At 36.2% G+C, this 20,277-nt stretch overlaps 1 protein-coding gene across 2 annotated transcripts in view; it reads left to right on the forward strand.

Annotated features, from left to right (window-relative positions):
* The window catches only part of ASCC1 (activating signal cointegrator 1 complex subunit 1), a gene marked incomplete at its 3' end in the record, with an annotated part of 88,747 nt that overhangs the window by 27,823 nt on the left and 40,647 nt on the right, over positions 1-20,277 (forward strand). The window contains exons 5-6 of one of the 2 annotated variants that reach the window (XM_084245892.1): positions 6,123-6,259; positions 13,961-14,080. In XM_084245892.1, the coding sequence (XP_084102018.1) occupies positions 6,123-6,259; positions 13,961-14,080 (257 nt within the window). The remainder of the gene's footprint in view (positions 1-6,122; positions 6,260-13,960; positions 14,081-20,277) is intronic. The other variant, XM_084245893.1, reaches the window with a different exon arrangement.

A 20,277-nucleotide genomic window follows, 5' to 3' on the forward strand; every position in this document is an offset into this window, starting at 1 on the left:
GCCGCCCGCTGCTCCCCTCAGCAGTGTGCTTCGGTCCTTCTGCCTGCTCTGCTCCCTGCTCTGGCTCTGTTGAATTCTCTCACCCTCCCGTGCTTCTGACTGTACCCAGTGCTTGTATAAATAAATAAACAAATAAATAAATAAATCTTAAAAAAAAATTTAGCATCCTTTGATAATTCTTTTTTTTTAAGATTTATTTATTTATGCATTTAAGAGCTGGGGTACAGGTCAGAGATGTGGGGGGGTGGTGAGAGGACCAACCAGAGACAGAGCAGGGAACAGAAGAGGCAGACCAACTTAAGCACACTGCTGAGGGGACCAGCGGGCAAGTCAGGAGAGGTCTGCTTTGCCGTGTGGGTTACTCCCTGGCCTGCCAGGGATCTAACTTGTGCTGCAGAGGCTGCGGATTGCTTCATGGTGTGGTGCTTAACCCCTTGCGCTACCAGGGAGGCCCATCCTTTGATAATTCTTGCCTGAACCAATCTTTGCTTTGATGGTTGCAAAGTATCATTTTCCAATTATAGTATTTTTTCTATGTTTACTGGTTGATTTAGTATTCTGCTGTAAGAAACAACTTTCTTTCCTCTATCAATCATTGATATAGATTAATATATTTCTATTTTTTCAATAATTTATAAATTACTGCTTTTCTTAATTATTTTGGTGCTCAAAAATAATTATTTTGCTTAATTGTCTTGGTTCCTGTATTGTTGACGTGCCTACTTTTATTTCTTTAAATATTTTCATACTTTCTGGAATAACAACATGTTCTTTCTTTTATTATTTAATAGTGTCCTGAAAAATGAAACTCCATATCAGTTTTCATTCAACAAGGCCTCTATTGCTGGACATTTAGATATTTTTTTAATATTCTACTATAATAGTGTGCCTCACTTGTGTGCATATGTTTTATATTGTTGGAGATCTATTTTCAGGTTAAATTAGGAAGTGAAATTGCTGAACATATTAGACTGCTGTGGCTCCTGTAACAGAAAGCCATGAATTGAGTGCTTTAACACCAGAAATTTATTTTCTCATAGTTCTGGAGGCTAGAAGTCTAAGATTAAGATGCTGGCAGAGTTGGTGAGTGATGTGGTCTTTCTTCCTTGCTTATAGATGGCTCCCCTAGTGTTGTGTCCTTACCTGGCCTTTACTTTATGTTTACACAGAGTAAAGTGTCTCTTTCTCTTTTTACAAGGGTACTGTTCCTAGTGGATAAGGCCCCCACCCTTATGACCTCTATTAACTTTTATTATGTCCTTGAAGGACTTATATTCTAATACAATCACATTGGGGGTTTGGGCTTCAATAATAACGGATTTTGTGGGGAGACAATTCAGTTTATAACAGTAAGTCAAAGAGTAATACTTACATACTTTTTGTTTTGTCAGATATTTCTTATTACCACAGAAGTTGTATACCATTTGCATTTTCACTAGCAATGTATGAAAGTGCCTGTTTCCCCACAGCCTCTCCAATAGAGTATATTGAAATTGGTATTCAGTGATGAGGTCTTTTTATGTGAGTGAAATTGTACATCTTCCCCTATATTTGAGTAATTTTTGTATCTTTGTTTTTGTAAAGTGTTTGTCTTTTGTCTACTGTTCAATAGATTTCTTATTCATTTTTTCCTTTGATTTTATTTTATTTATTTTATTTTTTAAAGATTCATTTATTTATGCATATAAGAACTGGGGTACAGGCCAGAGGTGTAGCGGTGAGAGTATTCACCAGGGACAGAGTGGGGAACAGAACAGGAGGATGTACTGAAATACAATGCTGAGAGGAGCAGCAGGTGAGTCATAAGACTCGGTCTGCTGCACCATGTGGGTCACCTCCCTGGCCAGGGATAGAACTCATGCTACAGTGGCTGCCGAGTAGTGCTGTGTCTTAACCCCTTGTGCCACCTGGGCGGCCCCCGTCCTTTGATTTTTTTTTTCCCTTGGACTGGTAGGTTTATTTACTTTTTTTTTTACTCTTTTATTTATTTATTTTTATCTTTTTTTTTTAAACAATTATTTGTTTCCTCCCACCCTCTCAGGGTGAGTCCCCATAGAATTTCCTTCCCCAAGGCACCCGTACACCATCACCACAGTCCACTGTGCTCCTCCCTCCCTCCCTCTCACCCCTCTCCCTCCTCTTCCCCTGTAGGATGTCTCTGGTTTACAATTGTCTGTTTTTGCTTTGTTGTGTTTTGTACTGTTATTATTATTTTTTTTTACACTGATGTCTTATTTGGTTCCCCTATATTTCTGTTATAAGTGAAACCATCCAATATTTTTCTTTTTCCTTCTGGTTTATCACTGAGCATAATTCCTTCTAGCTCCATCCATGTTGCTGCGAATGGCATGAGTTTATCTTTTTTATTGCTGAATAATATTCCATTGTATACATATATACCACATCTTCTTGATCTAGTCATCTAGACATTAACCAAAACAGAAAGACACCCCACTGATTGGGAAAAAATCTTTGCACTTCATTCAACTGATAAGGGACTGATCACAAAGATATACAAAGAACTCACAAGGCTCAACAAAAACAAAATAAACAATCCAGTCAAGAATGGGCAGAAGAATGTAAAAGACATTTCTCCAAAGAGGAAATGCAAATGGCCAACAGGCATATGAAAAAATGTTCAACATCCCTTATAATCAGGGAAATGCAAATCAAAACCACACTGAGATACCACCTTACACCAGTAAGAATGGCACATATCAAAAAAGCAAGCAACAACAAATGTTGGAGAGGATGTGGTGAAAAAGGAACTCTCTTACATTGCTTGTGGGAGTGAAAACTGGTCCAACCACTATGGAAAGCTGTCTGGAGGTTCTTTAGACTACTAAAAATGGAGCTACCAGAGAACCCGGCAATTCCACTACTAGGGATCTACCCAAAGGACACAAAAACATTGATTCAAAAGAACACTTGTACACCTATGTTTATTGCAGCACTATTTACAATAGGTAAAACCTGGAAACAACCCAAATGCCCCCTCCTTTGGTTTTATTTATTTTATTTTATTTTTTTAAAGATTTATTTATTTATGCATACAAGAGCTGGGGTACAGGCCAGAGGTGTGGGGGGTGAGAGGATTCACCAGAGACAGAGCAGGGAACAAAACAGGCAAATTGACAAAAGTACACTGCTGAGGGGAGCAGTGGGTGAGACACGAGAGGTCTGCTGCGTCATGTGGGTTTCTCCCTGGCTGGCTGGGGATTGAACTCGTGCTGCAGATTGCTTCATAGTGCGGTGCTTAACCCCTTGCGCCACCAGGGAGGCCCACCCTCCTTTGATTTTAAAAAGTTCTTTATATATTGAAATATTAATTCCTTACTCATATATGTAGTGATGAGTATTGCAAATGTTATTTTCTAGTATATTGTCTCTTGACTTTGCAATTCTCCTCCATCCCTGACTGTTATTTCTCTTTGCCATGTAAAAGTTTTCTGTTTTCAGGTATTCAAATGTATCTGTTGTTTCTTTTTTCCATCTGGATTTCAGGACTTTTTTTTTTTTGAGATTGTTTGCTTATGCATTCAAGAATTGGGGTACAGGCCAGAGGTGTGGGGGGAGTGAGAGGAGTCACCAGAGACACAGAGGAGAGCAGAATATCGGGTCTTAGTTCAAGAAAAGTATTTTTTTATATTCATGTTAAAGAGAACTTCATGTTTTCTTTCTTGTATAGTTTTGTTTTTACATTTCAGTCTTTGATTTGGTATTTATTCCTGTGTGTGATGCAAGGAATGGATATAATTGTGTTCTTTTTCCAAATGGCTGTTTATTTGCCCCATATAATCTATTAACAAAAAGCACATTTGCCTCAGTAATTTGAGATATGAACTTTATCATCTTCAAAGATGAACTTTATCATCTTCAAGCAGTGTTTTCACATTATAGATTGAATGGCTTTTGGTAAGTTATATAGAAACAGTCAAATAAAAATGAGGAAATAAAAGCTTAAATGAGGAACTAGACCAAATAGATTTCATAGATACCTACCGAACGCTACCCCCAAACCACGGCATATACATTTTGTTAAGTGCACATGGAATGCTTAAAAGAATAGACTATAGACTAGGACACAAGTCAATTGTCAGTAAAACTACAAAGATCAGAATTATATCAAACACTCCTCTAACCATAATACCACAAAGCCAAAAATCAACTACTTAACACACACACATACAAATGGAAGAACTATGAATACATGGAGACTAAATAGTGTGCTGATTAATAGCTATTAGATAAAGAGCAAATTAAAGCAGAAAAAAATACCTGAGATTAATGAAAATTAGAACACAAATTACTAAAATTTATGGGATGCAGTAAAAGTGTTATTTTAAGGAGCATGATAACTGTAATACAGGCCCACTTTAAGAAGCAAGAAATAGCCCAAGAAAACATTTTAATGCTCTACCCGAAAGTAACTTGAAAAAGAGGAGCAAACAGGGCCCAAAATTAGTAGAAGGAAGGAAATGATAAGAATAAGAGTGGAAATAAATGATATACACATCAAAAAGACTGTACAAAAAAAATCAATCAAACTAAGAGTTGGTAAACAAAAGACAAGCCTCTAGTGAGGCTAACAAAGAAAAGAGGAAAGAAAACTTAAATAGAATCAGTTATGAAAGAGGAGAAATTACCACAGCACAGAAATACAAAGGATAAGAAATTACTACCAATAACTATATGCCAAGAAATTCTGTGAACTTAAAGAAATGGACATATTTCTAGATCAATATAACTTAGCAAGACTTACCTAGGAAGAAGAACATGAGTTGAACGAACCGATCACAAACACAAAAAATGAAACAGCAATTAAAAAATCTTCCCCCAAACGAAAGTGCAGGACCATCTAACTTTACAAAGGAATTTTATCAAACCTTTTAATTACAGTTAATACTTATCTTCTTCAAATTCTTTTTAAAAATACCAAAGAGGGAACACTTCCTAATTACAATAGGGTAAAACATTACCCTAATATTGAAACTAGATAAAGACAGCACAAGAAAATTATAGACCAATATTCCTAAGGAACACTTATGGAAATATCTTCAAGAAAAGAGTAGAAAATCAAGTCAACAATGTATCACTAAGATTTTACACCACAATCAAGTGAGGTTTATCTCATGGATGCGAGAATGATTTAATTTATGTAAATCAATGACTATAATACCTCATACTAACAAAAATAAAAATAAAAGTCATTTGATAATATTCAGCACCCATTTATGATTAAAGATCTAAACAAGCGGGGAATAGAAGGAACCTACCTCTGTATAATATGGGGCTTTTATTACAAACAACAGTCAATATTAAAAAAAAAAAAAAGCTAAAAGCTTTCCCCTTAAAGCAAGAATGACCACAGTGACCACTTTTTTTTTTAAGATTTATTTTTATGTATGCATACAAGAGCTGGGGTGCAGGCTGGAGGTACGGAGGGGTAAGAGGATTCACCAGAGACAGAGTGGGGAGCAAAACAGGCAGATCTACTGAAATACACTGCTGAGGAGAGCAGTAAGTAAGACAGGAGAGGTCTGCTGCGCCATGTGGGTCAGCTGCCTGGCTGGGGCTCGAACTCATGCTGCAGTGGCTGTGGATAGTTTACTAGTGCTGACGCTTGACCGCTTGAGCCACCAGGGAGGCCCTCTGTAGATTGTCTTTTCACTTTCTTGATTGTGATCTTTGATACACAAAAGTTTTTAATTTTGATAGTTTAATTTATCTGTTTCTTTCTTTTCTTGCCCATAATATTTGTGTCATATCTGAGAATCCAGTGTCAAGAAAATGATCATGATGATTCCTCCCTTATTTTTTGTCTGTTTATGTTTTTAGCTCTTATATTAGGTCATTGATAGATCCACTTTGATACTATTTTTGTATAATACAAAGTGGGTTCCTACTTCATTCTTTTGCATGTGATTATTCAGTAATCCCAAAGTCATTTGTTGAAGAGATTCTTCTCTCCTTAAATTGTCTTGGCACAATTGATTGAAAATCAATTAATCATAGATATGTTGGTTTATTTCTGGACTGTCAAGTCTATCCCACTACTTTTTTTATTTCCTGTATGGACTGAGTTTCCTGTTTTTGTTTTTTTCTTTTTTCTTTGATAACAGGATCCTGGTGTTGACAGCACCATTTTCCAGAATCCCAAAAAGCTTCACCTAACTATTGGGATGTTGGTACTTTTGAGTGAACAAGAGATCCAGGAAACATGTGAAATGCTGCAGCAATGTAAAGAGGAGTTCATTGAGTGAGTAAGCACAGAATGGCAAAGGATGGTCACACCATACTGACTTCTTTTTGTTATCACAGACTTGTTTTTGAACTAGTGAGCTGACTGACGTGGGAATAGGGTTTGTTGATGCAGCCATTTGTAACACTTAATATTGTGCCATTGCCTAAAATGTTCATTAACAGGACACCCCATTATTTTCTCCAAAAGGGAATTCTCTTAATTACATGTCCAAGAGTATAGGCTATAGTGTCAGTATACTGTAGTATTAGTTTTCAGTGCTCTTGTAATATAGTACTATAACCTTGGTGGCCTGAGATAATACGGATTTATTATCTTATGGTTCTGTGGAGTAGAAAGCTGATAGGGGTTTCAGTCAGCTACATCAGGTGTTGAAAGAGTTTTGTTCCATTCTGGAAGTTCTAGGGGAGACTCCATACCTTGCCTTTAAAGTCCAGCTTCTTGAGACCATCTAGATTTCTTGGTTAGTGGCCCCCTTCCTCTATCTTCAGCACTGACAGCATTGCATCTTTCTGATCCTTCTGTTGTCACATTTCCTCTCCCTTTACTCCATTTACTTAGAATGTTGAAAAATAAGAACTTTGAGAACTGACTCACTTGGGGGAAAAAAAGGGTTTTTTAATTCAGCTGTAATATGCAGAGCTGATATTCTTCTAACATGGCCTTGTAGAAATGGGTTACCGGGTTCATTGGGTAAAATGTGATAAGAGAATTAATTTTTTTCCAGTTATTTTATATGGGAAGCCATGTAATTTGATGACTTATTTGTGGACCAGTTTTCTTTTTCCATAAATTATTTTGAAGATAGGTGTTTTTGTTTTTTTTTTTAATATTTATTTATTTATGCATAAAAGAGCTAGGATGTAGGCCAGAGGCGTGGGTGGGGGGAGGGTGAGAGGATTCACCAGAGACAGAGTGAGGAGCAGAACAGGCAGATCTACTGAAATACACTGCTGAGGGGAGCAGCGGGTGAGACAGGAGAGGTCTGCTGCACCATGTGGGTCACCTCCCTGGCCAGGGATCGAACCCTGTGCTGCAGTAGCTGTGGATAGCTTAATAGTGTTGATGCTTAACCCCTTGCACCACCAGGGAGGCCCAGGTAGGTAAATCATAAGCTGACTAGGTTTGCAGTCTGCCTGTTCCTGTTGAATCTCAAAAACCAGAGAATACTTATTTTTGTTTTTCTTTGGTCAGCAATGGACATAGCTTTTCTATTTTGCCTAAAATTAAAAATAATTTGATATCTGTAATTAGATATTTACATTTTTCTTACTTAAAATTTTACGTTTAACCTTACAAAGCAGAACAACTTTACCAGCTTTCAGCATCAGTTCTGATTTTTTAACTTGTTCCCAGATCACTTTTTGCTAAATGAAACTGAAAGCAGCTGTATTTTCTTGACTGCCTCTGGGAAAATCCTGCTAAGAAAAAATTTAGATTTAGATAAAATATTTGTTTAGAGAAGTATTTGTTTTTTTACCTTATGAAAATCAGGTCACAGGTTTTTAATCACTGCAGCTCTATACTGAGCTATGTGAGGATTTAGCTGAGTTCTTCCCTTTTATGTCTTTTGGTGCCTTTTGTGATTAAATGCCAACTCTGAACCCTTTGAGTATGTCAGGGTTGGTGTGCATAGAGAATGAAGAGCAGCCTTAATAGTTCCTAAGAATTTTTAACATGACAGGATGAAAACAGTAATTGTAGTTTTCCAATTCAGCAAAGCTTTTGAAATAGGACAAAGTTACCCTGCCAAAAATCTGCAGTGCAGGCAAATTTTTTTTAAAAATGCTCTTTTTAAAAAGGTGGAAAGATTTGAAGCCAGCAAGTAAAGCAGACATTCCCAACCCTCTTTCACCTTGCCCTGTGCCACACACACTTGTTTAAAAATATGTAGTGCAAAATTAATTTGCTTCTGAGAAGAAGGAGAAGAAACAGAATTGGTTATTTGGATTGGTTAGAAATGTCTTGTTTCCCTAAAAGGAAGAAATGTCTACTTAAAAAAAAATGTTTCAAAAAAAAAAAAATGTTTCTTTAAAGACTTGGTGAATAAAATGCATTACCTGACTTTTTTCTTCCCTTTTTGCTCTTTGACCTCAACCTTTGTATATGGTATACTTTGAAAAAATGTCAATAAATAATTGCATTTCTAACCTGAACCTAAGGATTTTTTATGATATAAAAATCCCAAATTAAATATAAAAAGGTAAACCTTGAAAACGAGTATACTGGTATACATACTTTGCCATCATTTGATTTGCTGACCTTATTAATTGAGGTGTAAATAAATATGACTATGGACAGTTGAATATTTGTTTTAAATGTGGGAATGGTTTTGGAATTTAAGGGGTATTATCTGACTAGACACAGAACTTTGATTTCAGTTCTTAGGCTAATGACTTATGTAGCTGTATAGATTTTGAATGAATGATTCACAGTGTTCAGTAAATGCTGAAGCTCCAAATGTGTCCCTAGTGACTTTTCTTTGTGAGATGTAGAACACAAATACAGTGATGGCTCTGAGTATGTAGTCTGACAAATATGTAGCACTTTTTTAGCTCCAGTATCGTTCTACTTATACCTAAGTGTTCCCAATAGGCCTGAGGTAAAACCCAGTAACAAGTTAAAAAGGGATAAGAAAAGGAGGAAAAATACTCTTGGACAAATGTGGGTTCCTAATTGCCTCAGATGTCACTTAATTGAAGAGTAGATCCATTGATGTCCCAGGAGAAACAGTTTGGTCCTCAAGACAAAGAGGATTTAGCAGGCAAACCAGTGGATTTCTTTTTGCTCTTTACTCTCCCTCTTGGTAAATCCGAGGGGTAGGTAGAAAGAGTTTCTCTTTCTACTCTGTTTCATTTATTTATTTTATTTGGTACCACATTTAATTCCAAGGATTTGAGGTAATTTATAGTGAGGCAACATATATAAAAGAAATGTTAAAATCAGACCAGAAATCATAAATATGCAATAGGGATAAAATTCTGCCTGAAAACCAAGGTAAGGTCATTGTACTTGAACCCTAGCATTTAGTACTGTTCTTGGGCACCGGTATACTTGAACTAAATTCCCAAAAGAAACATACCAATTAATTACAGTTCTTATCGGATCAAAAAGTTTAACAATTTTTTATAAGTGAATCCTTTTCTGATTCTCAATCCAAGAAAAACTTGTCATGTAAATCTGAAATAGAGAAGCCAGTGTTTTCATCAAGACTTTTGTAGAAGATGCCAAAATGTTGTTTACATTGCTTTTTATTGCATTGTTCCCTAGAAATAGAGTATATCATTAAATATAATCCAGTGAAAACATTTTAATGGGAAACTAAACTTTTGGTGATTTAAATATGCGTGGTTATAGCTGAAAACACATAGAGGAGCATATAGTCAGTATGAAACCTTTTTTTTTTTTAAGATAATTTTTCTTGACTGTAGTTTGATAGGAGTAAATGGTGGTCTTTTATAGTGGATTCTCTGTTAATTTGATTAGAGATACACTTATGGGGTAGGACTCTCTAAAAGGGTCTTGGATTTTTCTTAATGTGTCCAGAGCAGGTCTCTTTTTTACCTTGGTATGGGAACTAAAGGTTGATGAAGGCTCTGTGAGATCTGTTCCTTTTATTTATTTTTTAAAAAAGATTTATTTTTTATTTATACAATAGCTGGGGTACAGACCAGAGGCACAATAGGGTGAGAGGATTCACCAGAAACAGAGTGGGGAGCAACAGGCAGACTGACTGAAACACACTGCTGAGGGGAGCAGCGGGAGCTACAGGAGAGGTCTGCCCCGCTATGTGGGACTCTCCCTGGCCGGCCGGGAATCGAACCCACGCTGCAGAGGCTGCAGACAGCTTCACAGCGTTGTGCTCAACCCGCTGCACCACCGGGGAGGGCTGCTACTTTTATTTTTTAAGAATACAGATTATTTTTAGTTGAAAACAATGAGATCCCTAAAGTCTCACAGAAGCTTCTCTTCTTCCTCAGTCCTTAGCCCTTCCCCAATCAAAGAAGAGATCTCGTGTCCTAAGCTTCTGCCCTTTTCCTAATCATTGCTCCTCCTTTGATGATCTAGAAAAATGTAGTTTGAAGGATCTCATCCAGTTGTAGGTTTATCAATGAACATGTCCTCTCTAACGAAGAATCTAATCTTTAAGAGTAAAGATCAAGGGGCCTCCCTGGTGGCGGAAGGGGTTAAGACGCAATCTATGAAGCTAACTGCAGCCACTGCAGCACGAGTTTGATCCCCAGCCAGGGAGCAACCCACATGGTGCAGCACACCTCTCCTGACTTGCCCACTGCTCCCATCAGCAGTGTATTTCAGTCAATCTGCCTGTTCTGTTCCCCACTCTATCTCTGGTGGATACTCTCACCGCCCGCATCTCTGACCTGTACTCCCTTTCTTGTATGCGTGAATAAATAAATCTTTAAAAAAAAAAAGTAAGGATCATGTAAGTAACCCCTTCCTTGTCTGTTATGAAATCTGCCCCCCTCCTTGCTTGTTACCCTAAACACAAGATAAATATCCCCAGTCTACTCTGATATTCTTTGGAGTTTACAGTCATGTAAATTCTCAACTTGTAGGTTATTAAATTGATTTTTTTCTTTGTTAAGCCATCCGTTTTGCTGTTTTGATTACTCACCCAGCCTAAGAAGAATCGGGAGGGGTACAGTATGATTTCCTTTGTTCCCCTATTCATTGTATTATTGATTGAGCTCAGATAACAGCTCAGAACCGGCTTGCATTTTGGAATATCACATTTATTGCACATGGCCACAGGGATACTTATGATATTCTCAAATATCTGTCTAAAAATAGTTACTTGGTTTCTTACTGAGAAAAGTTTTGATCTTGTACAATATTACAGCCTTGAAGTTTCAAGGAAATCTTTACCATTAAGATTCTTAGGCTACAGAGTCTCTCTCTGACCTCAGTTCAATATGAAGAGGACTTTTTCCTTTTGCTTTTTTTGAATTGTCTTTTGATGGATCCTAAAATCCTTTTGTCTTTGAGCCAGCACATTTTATTCAATAACACTTTAGGAATGTGTCCACATTTCCCTCCACATTATCTAGAACAGCTCCTCTGTTTTACAGTAGAACATCCAATCATTGTTTACTAGATATTTATTGAGTACTTACTTAATACAGGTGCTGTGACAGGTTCAGGGATATAGGAGTGGATAAGATATATAGGGTCCTTGACCTTAGGGGGTTTGGAGAAGGCTGTGTGGTAAGGTGATCTATAGCTGGGTTTCAGCTTGGCACAGCAAGACCTTTTCAGGTTAAACTGTAGGTCTGTGTAAAGGGTCTGGAGCACAGCAGGATGGCAGGGTTTTATAGTAGTAGGACATAGTAGTAGGAAACAGTAATTTTAGAAAAGTTAAAAATTGCATATGAACAAAAATAGCACTTGTAATCTTCACACTTACATATAATGACCATTAACACATTGGAATATCTATTCCCATACATTTTTTATAAGTGTATATGTGTTTTTTTGTGCAGGTATAATTTACTTACATTAGATCCTTTTTTTCTAAGATTTATTTATTTATTTATACAAGAACTGGGGTACAGGCTAGATTCTCGGGGAGGTGAGAGGATTCACCAGAGATAGAGCGGGCAACAGAAAAGGTAGACTGATGAGGGGAGTAGCGGGCAATACAGGAGAGGTCTGCCGTGCCACGTGGGACCCTTGCCGGTGGGCCGGTATCGAACCCGTGCTGCAGAGGCTGCGGACAGCTTCACAATGTAGCGCTCAACCGCCTGCACCACCAGGGGAGGCCCCACTTACATTAGATCTTAAGTGCAGTTGATGAATTTTGATAAATGTATGCAATGGCCCCATGAAGCTCCCTCATTCCTATTTCCAGTAAATTCACTTCTTCCAGAAGTACCTGTGTTCTGATTTGTATTACCATAGGTTCATTTTGTTTGTTCTTTAATGTCATATACATAGAATCATTCAGTATATACACTTTTGTGTTTGGCTTCTTTGCATTTTTTTTAATTTTAATTTTTTAATGGATAATATGTTGACATGGTTCGAAATTTTTTTTTTTAAAGATTTATTTATTTATTCATACAAGCACTGGGTACAGTCAGAACATGGTTCGAAATTTTAAAGGTACGAAGGATATGCAGTAGAGTTTCCTTCCTTACCACTGCTACTTCCCTAGCTACTTGCTCTCCTCTATAGAGGCAACACATGTTGCCTGTTTCTTTGTATCCTTTCAGAAATTTTAAGTATGTTTAAGCAAATATATATGTGTAAATTTTCTTAATCCCCATCTTTTTTTTAAGATTTATTTTTATTTATGCATACAAGAACTGGGGTATAGGCCAGAGGTGTGGGGGTGGGGTGTGTGTGAGAGAATTCACCAGAGGCAGAGGGGGAGCAGAACAGGTGGATTGACTGAAATACACTGCTGAGGGGAGCAGCGGGCAAGACAGGAGAGGTCTGCTATGCCATGTGGGTTAGCTCCCTGGCCAGGGATAGAACTCATGCTGCAGTGGCTACCAACAGCTTGAGAGCTCTGATATTTTAATCCCTGCACCACCAGGAAGGCCCTGTTGTATACTTTTTTGAAATTTAAAAAGATAATCATTTTGTATTAGTGCGTGAATGCTCTGTATAGCTAATCATGTTTAGCTAATCTGTTGCTCACAGTATTCTGATTTATTTAATCAGTACCATGTAATTGGACATTTAGTCTGTTGCTAATCTTTTGCTACTCCAAACAGTGCAAAATTCTATACATAAGTTATTTCTCATGGGTATGAATTTATTTCTGTTGCATCATATCAGAAGGCACATATCACTTGGTTGTTTCTTTTTTGCTGTGTGATAAACTTGATCTCTGGGTTCAGATGTAGTCAGCTTTATCCATTGTTTATGCAGTTCCCCTTGCTGGGATCCTTTTATCTCTTCTCCAGTCTTTTGCCTAACTTTTAGCAGCCATTGGTGATTATTACCTAGATCTTTTATTTGTCAGGGCCTGCAAAATGGTGCTTTCTAATTTCATTATTGCTTCTACATTTATCACTTGGAATTCTTCTGTAAGAACTTTCCTTTATGAACTGTAGCTGGAAGTTCAGCTACTAGTTTTGATTCCTTTTCTTTGGGAATTTTATTGTAAAGAGTGTCAATTTTTTTTTTCAGCAAGCTGATATCTTGAAAGGGGAAAAATGATCATGAATTTGTAGCTGAATTTATAATTATTTCCTTAGACTTGGATCCTAGAAATGAAATTGCTTGGACAAAAGGTTTCCATTCTTGAAACCTTTTTATAAATATTGCCAAATTGCTCTTAAAGATAAGTATACTGATTTACACCTCCACCATTATTATATGAAATACTATTTGCAATTTGTAGATGAACTGAAGTAATACCTGAGAGTTGTGAAGTACAGTAAATGTCTTTGTCTATCAAAATGTCATGGTTTGGCTTTTTCTTAGGGAGTACTGATAAACTACATTCGGATAAACATAGTATGGCTTTGTAAATATTTGTTTTTACAGTTTGTATGCATTGAAGATATATTAATTTTGAAATTAGAATGATAGATTAAGGCTGTTGGTAAAAAATGAAACCCAACAACTTATTTTTTGTAATCTTTGACCATGTGTATTAACCATGTTTCAAAATATAATTACCATCTTAGCTGAACATTTCTAGAAATCTAATTTTTTCTTTTGCAGTGATATTGCTGGGGGCAAACCCCTGGAAGTAGAGATGGCAGGGATAGAGTACATGAATGATGATCCTGCTATGGTGGATGTTCTCTATGCCAAAGTTCATATGAAAGATGGTTCCAACAGGTATGTTTCTGGAATACTTTTTTTCAGTATTGAAAAATTTGAGGTTTCTAACAGCATTCCTGGAAGATCAGCTACTAGTTTTGATTCCTTTTCTTTGGAATTTTATTGTAAAGAGTGTCTTTTTTTTTTTCCAGTAAGCTAATATCTTGAAAGAGGAGGAAAAATTATCAGACTTTTAGTGATAATTATTGATAACTTGGTGATAAATTATCCAAGTATGGTGGATCCAAGTAACTCAGCATTTATGGAACTAAGTGCTTCCTTCATGTTTTCCAGGATAATAGGAGGCAAGAAGAATGGCATATATAGGATGGTAGTTTCAAAAGGGACACATTCAGATCCACTGAATATTAGAACAAAATGGCGATGGTAATTTTGCTAAATTCACAGGATTATTAGGATTAAATTAATCAAAATAAAATGATCAGAACAATTAACATCATCAAAACCTACATTAAGAAATGTTTACTATTTTTAATTTTTGTTATTATCACAACTAGGATATTTCTGAATCTAGCCTAGGTATCCAGAACCATTTTCAGGATCAGTTACATTTTTTAGTCTACTTAAGGCATTAAGTGAATAGAGGAGCCCAACTTGAATCGGAAGTTTCTTTTCATGTTTTTTTTTTTTTTTTTCCATTAGCTCAGAATAGAATGAAACTCATACTAAATCAGAAATCCTCTGGAGAAAATCTTAAGTCTCTAGGTAGGCCTTAAATTGATTTGCTTTCCTATAGGCTCTCTTAAGATTTTTCTTATCTCAGTTTGAATTGATAATTCTAATTGACTCCTATCTTAATTCAGTTGGAAGTGAATTTTGAGGGGAAAGGAAGGGGAGATTGGCATAGAACCAGTTTGTCTGTGTGTGTTCTGGATCTAATTTATCTTTTCCAAGATAATTGGCGTGTGCCTCAAGAGCATACTAATGACCCTGCCGTAAAAACTAGGGGCACATTATTATTTAACAGGAGATTATATGCTAGCACATCCCAAAGCCTCATTATTAGGTTAGAATTTGCTATCTGGTATGGATCATTTACTTTGTATTCTAAGTAATTACTGTCTAAATTCCTTTACTGTGTCAGGGGGTTACTATATGTGGGATAGAGGATACTATATATGGGGTAGTTTACTCTTCAATTTTGTAAACAGAAACTAAATCATAAGATAGTAAATCTCAAATTCTTTGGTCTCGTATCTCTTTAATTTCCTAAAAATTACCTTAAAGAGCTTTTATTTATGTGGGTTATATCTGTTCAATATTTAACTTATTAGAAGTTAAAACTGAGAAATTTAATATTTGTTCATTAATTTGAAGCAGTAGTAATACAATAATTTATTATTTGTATAAGTAACACCTTTTTTTTTTTTAAGATTTATTTATTTATGCGTACAAGAACTGGGGCACAGGCCAGAGGTGCGGGGGTGTGAGAGGATTCATTAGAGACAGAGTGGGGAACAGAACAGGCAGAATGACTGAAATACACTGCCAAGGGGAGCAGCGGGCGAGTCAGGAGAGGTCTGCTGCGACATGTAGCTACCCTGCTACTCCCCTCAGCAGTGTATTTTGGTCAGTCTGCCTGTTCTGCTCCCTACTCTGTCTCTGGTGAATCCTCTCACCCCCACCCACACACCTCTGGCCTATACCCTAGTTCTTGTATGCATAAATAAATTAAAAAAAAATTTTTTTATGAGAATTTGGACTTTAGGTGATTTCCTGTAATAGATACACATGTTGATTCTCAATGTTCTTAAAATTTGGAATTTGTTTAATTTGAACTTTATATAATGTTAAAATTGAAATTTATATAATGTTACTTGAAATTTATGTAATGTTAAAATAAAAAAATTTAAAATGCATATATAATGCTATCTCAGGTGTTTCTACTGATTCTAACAGACTGCATTATAACTCATCTTGTTTAGAGAACTGATGGGTATAAGCATGCAAAAAAAATGTAGTGAGAAAATAGGCATTGTTTCACCTTTTTGTAAATATCTTTAATAGAAGACTGTTAGGTTCTCACATCTGCTTTGTTATTAAATCTGTCTGATATGTTGTTTTGATTCGAAGTATATGAAAAAAATCTGGCCTTTTGCAGACATGTAAATTGGAAAAGAGAGGAGTACTTTACTGACTTGTTTATAATTGTAGATATTTGATATCACACTAAAACTTAAAGTCATAATTTTTTGAAGCATCAGTTGCAAAGTGAAATATGAAATCATATTAGTATCATACTCATTAAAATCCATTTGACCAGCATTATATTTTAACTGGCTCTTTTAACCCATACACAGTTTTCAAACAAACGTAACATTGAGTTATGCAGATCTTCCAAATGTTGGCACATTTCATTATGAAGTACTAAAAATGTCTTAATATACTTCCAGCTTCATTAAAATCTTACATATTGAGAAGCAGTCAAGCTTGTGGTGACAGATACATATTTTCCAAAATTCTGACTTTCACCTTTCAGCAAAAAATACTGGTTACTGTTTTCCTTGAAGTTCTTTTTTGAGAAAATGTGTCCCAAGTAGCCAAATCTCAATATAATTTGTTAGTTGTTCTTTCAAATAAAAATGGCGTTTCATGGAAGAGAGGCCAGTTCAGCTCATAGCCCAGCCAACCTCGCAAGTACTTTTCCTCTAGACAGTCATCTACTCAGATACACAGCCCAAGTGCTTTATATATACTTATAATCTATTACACAAATATTAAAAGACATGCACTCAAAGGCTGAGATTTGTTAAAATTGATCCTTTTTACTCCTTCAACAAAAATGAAACTGGTTTTCATTTTAGTGAAATGTATAGTGAATATATAGTGCAGAGCATATTAATAGTAGTATAATTTGATACTAGTGACCTACTTAGTACTTAATCTGTACTAAGGAGCCAGCAGTTTTACCTACCATTGCTTTTTTTTGCACTAACAGTGTAAATGTCATTATAGTAAAAAAGGCAAATAACATAAGTATTTTAGAAATAGGTTTCATTTCATAGGACTCCTTAAAAGAGTCTCAGGGAACTTCCATAGACATACCATACCGTGAGAATCTCTGCTCTAAATAAGATTTATTTAGAATATTTATGGTTGCATAGTTTCCAGGGAAATTATAATTAACTTTTGTTTAGCCCTTGCACTTCCTTGGCACTGTGCTTAGATTGTATTACCACCATTTTATCTTCATGCTTCTGTATGAGATAGATTGTTCTTAATGCCCACTTTGTAGATCAAGGCATCTCAGAGAGTTTAGTAAGTAAATTGACTGAGGAACACATAGAAAGCACAATCATGCTCTGAAACCCTATGCTGTAATGAAGAAGGTTTTCAGTGTGTGTATGCTAGATTGAGTAGGAGAGACAATTTTCTAACTATTACTCCTAGAGTAAGATGGAAAATTGTGACCCACTTTTTTTGGAAAATGATAAAATTCACATAATGTTTTTAAAAAGCCACTATCTTAACCATTTGAAAGCATGTAATTTAGTGGCATTAAATACATTAACAACATTGTGCAACCATCACCACTGTCTAGTTCCAAAACATTTTTATCACTTCAAAAGGAAATTCCATACCCATTTAGCTGTCACTCTCCATTCTTCCCTACCACCATATCTCTTTTCCCTGCCCCTAACAAACAATAATGTATTAATTCTCTATGGATTTGACTATTCTCGATATTTCCTATAAACAGAGCTATATAAGGTGTCCTTTGGTGCTTGGCTTCTTTTACTGAGCATATTATTTTCAAGGTTTATCTGTCTTGTAGCTTGTATTAGTACTTCATTCCTTCCTATGGCTAAATAATACTCCATTGAATGAAGATACCACTTTTTTATTCCTTTATAAGTTGCTACACATTTGGGTTGTTTCTGCCTTTTGGGGATTTTTATTAGAGCTGTTTGCAATTCTTTTGGGATGACTCATGTCTTTAAAATATATCATAGACATGGTTATGGTTTTTCTGTTCTTTCTTTTTTTAAAAAAAGATTTATTTATGCATAAAAGAGTGGGGTGTAGGCCAGCAGTGTGGGAGAAGGGGGGGATAGTAAGAGATGGAGTGAGGAGCAGAACAGGTGGAGTGACCAAAATATACTGCTGAGGGGAGAGGTCTGCTGTACGGTGTGGGTTAGCTCCCTGGCTGGGGATCCAACTCATGTCTCAGTGGCTGGCGATAGCTTCATAATGCAAGAAGAGACTTAACTCCTTGTGCCACCAGGGAGGCCCATTTTTTATTTTCTTGATTAACTTTGTAATTTTATAGGCCATTATACTCGGCCTGACCTCTATTTGTTTCCTTCTGTGATGGGAATTATGTAATTTTTTGTTGATACTTACTATAAACTTAGCTGTTATAAAGCTTAAATCTATGCTAACCTCTAGATATCTGTTAACATGAAGCTACGTGGAAAATTACGATGTTTCACTAAATAAAATAGTGACTTTTACACTTTTTGGGGGGTGGGGGCGGGAGGGGAGGGATTGGGGTCAGAATGGGGGGATTGCAATTGTATGGGGAATATAAAAATAAAATTTATTAATTAAAAAAAATAGTGACTTTTTTTCTAATCTATGACTTCAAGTATATTTTAATATATAGATGGCATAGACTCCAGTTCTGATTTACGCTACTCTTGATGACTTTCAGAGGCAAAAAGAGTGGTCAAAGAGAAAGAATGATAAAATCATTACCTTGTAATTTGTTTCCATTGGATATGTTTGCCTTTAGCTTTAATGGTCAGACCCTAATTTGTGGGAGGTCTTCAAGTAAAGAGAAGAATAGGAAGTTCTAAGGTTGGAAGAAAGTAAGAGCTATGGAAGTGTTATGTCCTCTGAACACAGTGCGTAGGTATAATTTCCATATACCCTAATGGAAGGGTAAAGGCTCAAAAAGTGAATATATTCTTTATTTTCTTATACTCTTACAAATTTTCTATACTTTCTGTTGTCAAGATTTTGTAAGTTGATAAACCAAGAACATATTTGAGTAATTCCCATTTCTCTTACCGCTTTATTTTCTCCTTTCTATTGCCCATTCCTCTTTCATAATAAGAGTTTGTGTTATTTCAAACAGATTTATAAATTTCCCTCCCAAGATTTATAGTGTCTAAGGAACTTGTACACCTCTTATTTAAATTTAAAAAGTACTTGAATGCCTCCTTTCTGCAAGGTATAGAATTGAGACATGATTCTGTTTTCAAGGAACATTCAATCTTTTTGTTTGTTTGTTTTTCTTTATATAGCAAGACACTGCTCAATCCAAACGGCAGTGGTGAGAGAGGTCATAAGGTAGAAAAATACAAATGCTTAACTTTCTATGTCTAATTTCCTATATTTTAGATCAAAGAATCCCTTAAATTGACTGAATGAAGTACCTGACCTTAAAAGGATGGGACCACTTAGATCTGATTTTTCCTCTGGAACAGAGGTGGTATAGTGTAGCCACACTTACACATTCCTGGGTTTAGTAAAGCATAACCAAGTAAGGAATTTGTGGCAACATTTTGCTCATTATTTGGTAGTGAGCTGTTGCTACAACTTAAGCTTTGAACACAGTGGCTATCATGTTCTATTACTCTCTATCCTTTCCCCTCCCAGAAGTGACTTCCTCACATTTTGCTTAAAACATGAAGCCAGCCCATTGACTTCCTTCCTTGTTCCCTCACAATCTACTTAGTCTCATCAACTCCACCGTACTGGATTTTCATGCTTTCTAACAAATGGTACGTGTGGTCTCTAATGAGGCTAATCCCTTTACTTATTCTCAAGACTCTATTCCTTCTTAACATCTCAAAATCTTGCCTCCATAGATTATTCCACCATTTGGGACACCCTTTATACTCAGAAGATATGGATCCTTTATCCATTTTCCTAATGCCCATAGATCTGAGGCATACAGCAGGGGAGGGGAAAGGAGAGGGGTCAAAAAAAGGGATGGAAGAGCATAGGATACAATGATGATAGTTCACGGATGCTTGGGTGATGGGAGAATAATGGGGACTATACCTGAGGGAAGAAATCAAATATTGTACAAAAATGAACAACGATGTACAAAAATAAAAAATATAAACAAAAGAAAAAAATAGAATAGGGTAGGGCAGGGTCAAGGAAAGCCTCATTAAGGAATTGCTTTTGAATTGAAATCTAATGGAGTGGGGGTTTGCAGGCAAAAGGTGATGGGGAGGTTC

Source organism: Talpa europaea, assembly GCF_964194135.1.
Source record: "Talpa europaea genome assembly, chromosome: 10".
Lineage (NCBI taxonomy): Eukaryota > Metazoa > Chordata > Mammalia > Eulipotyphla > Talpidae > Talpa > Talpa europaea.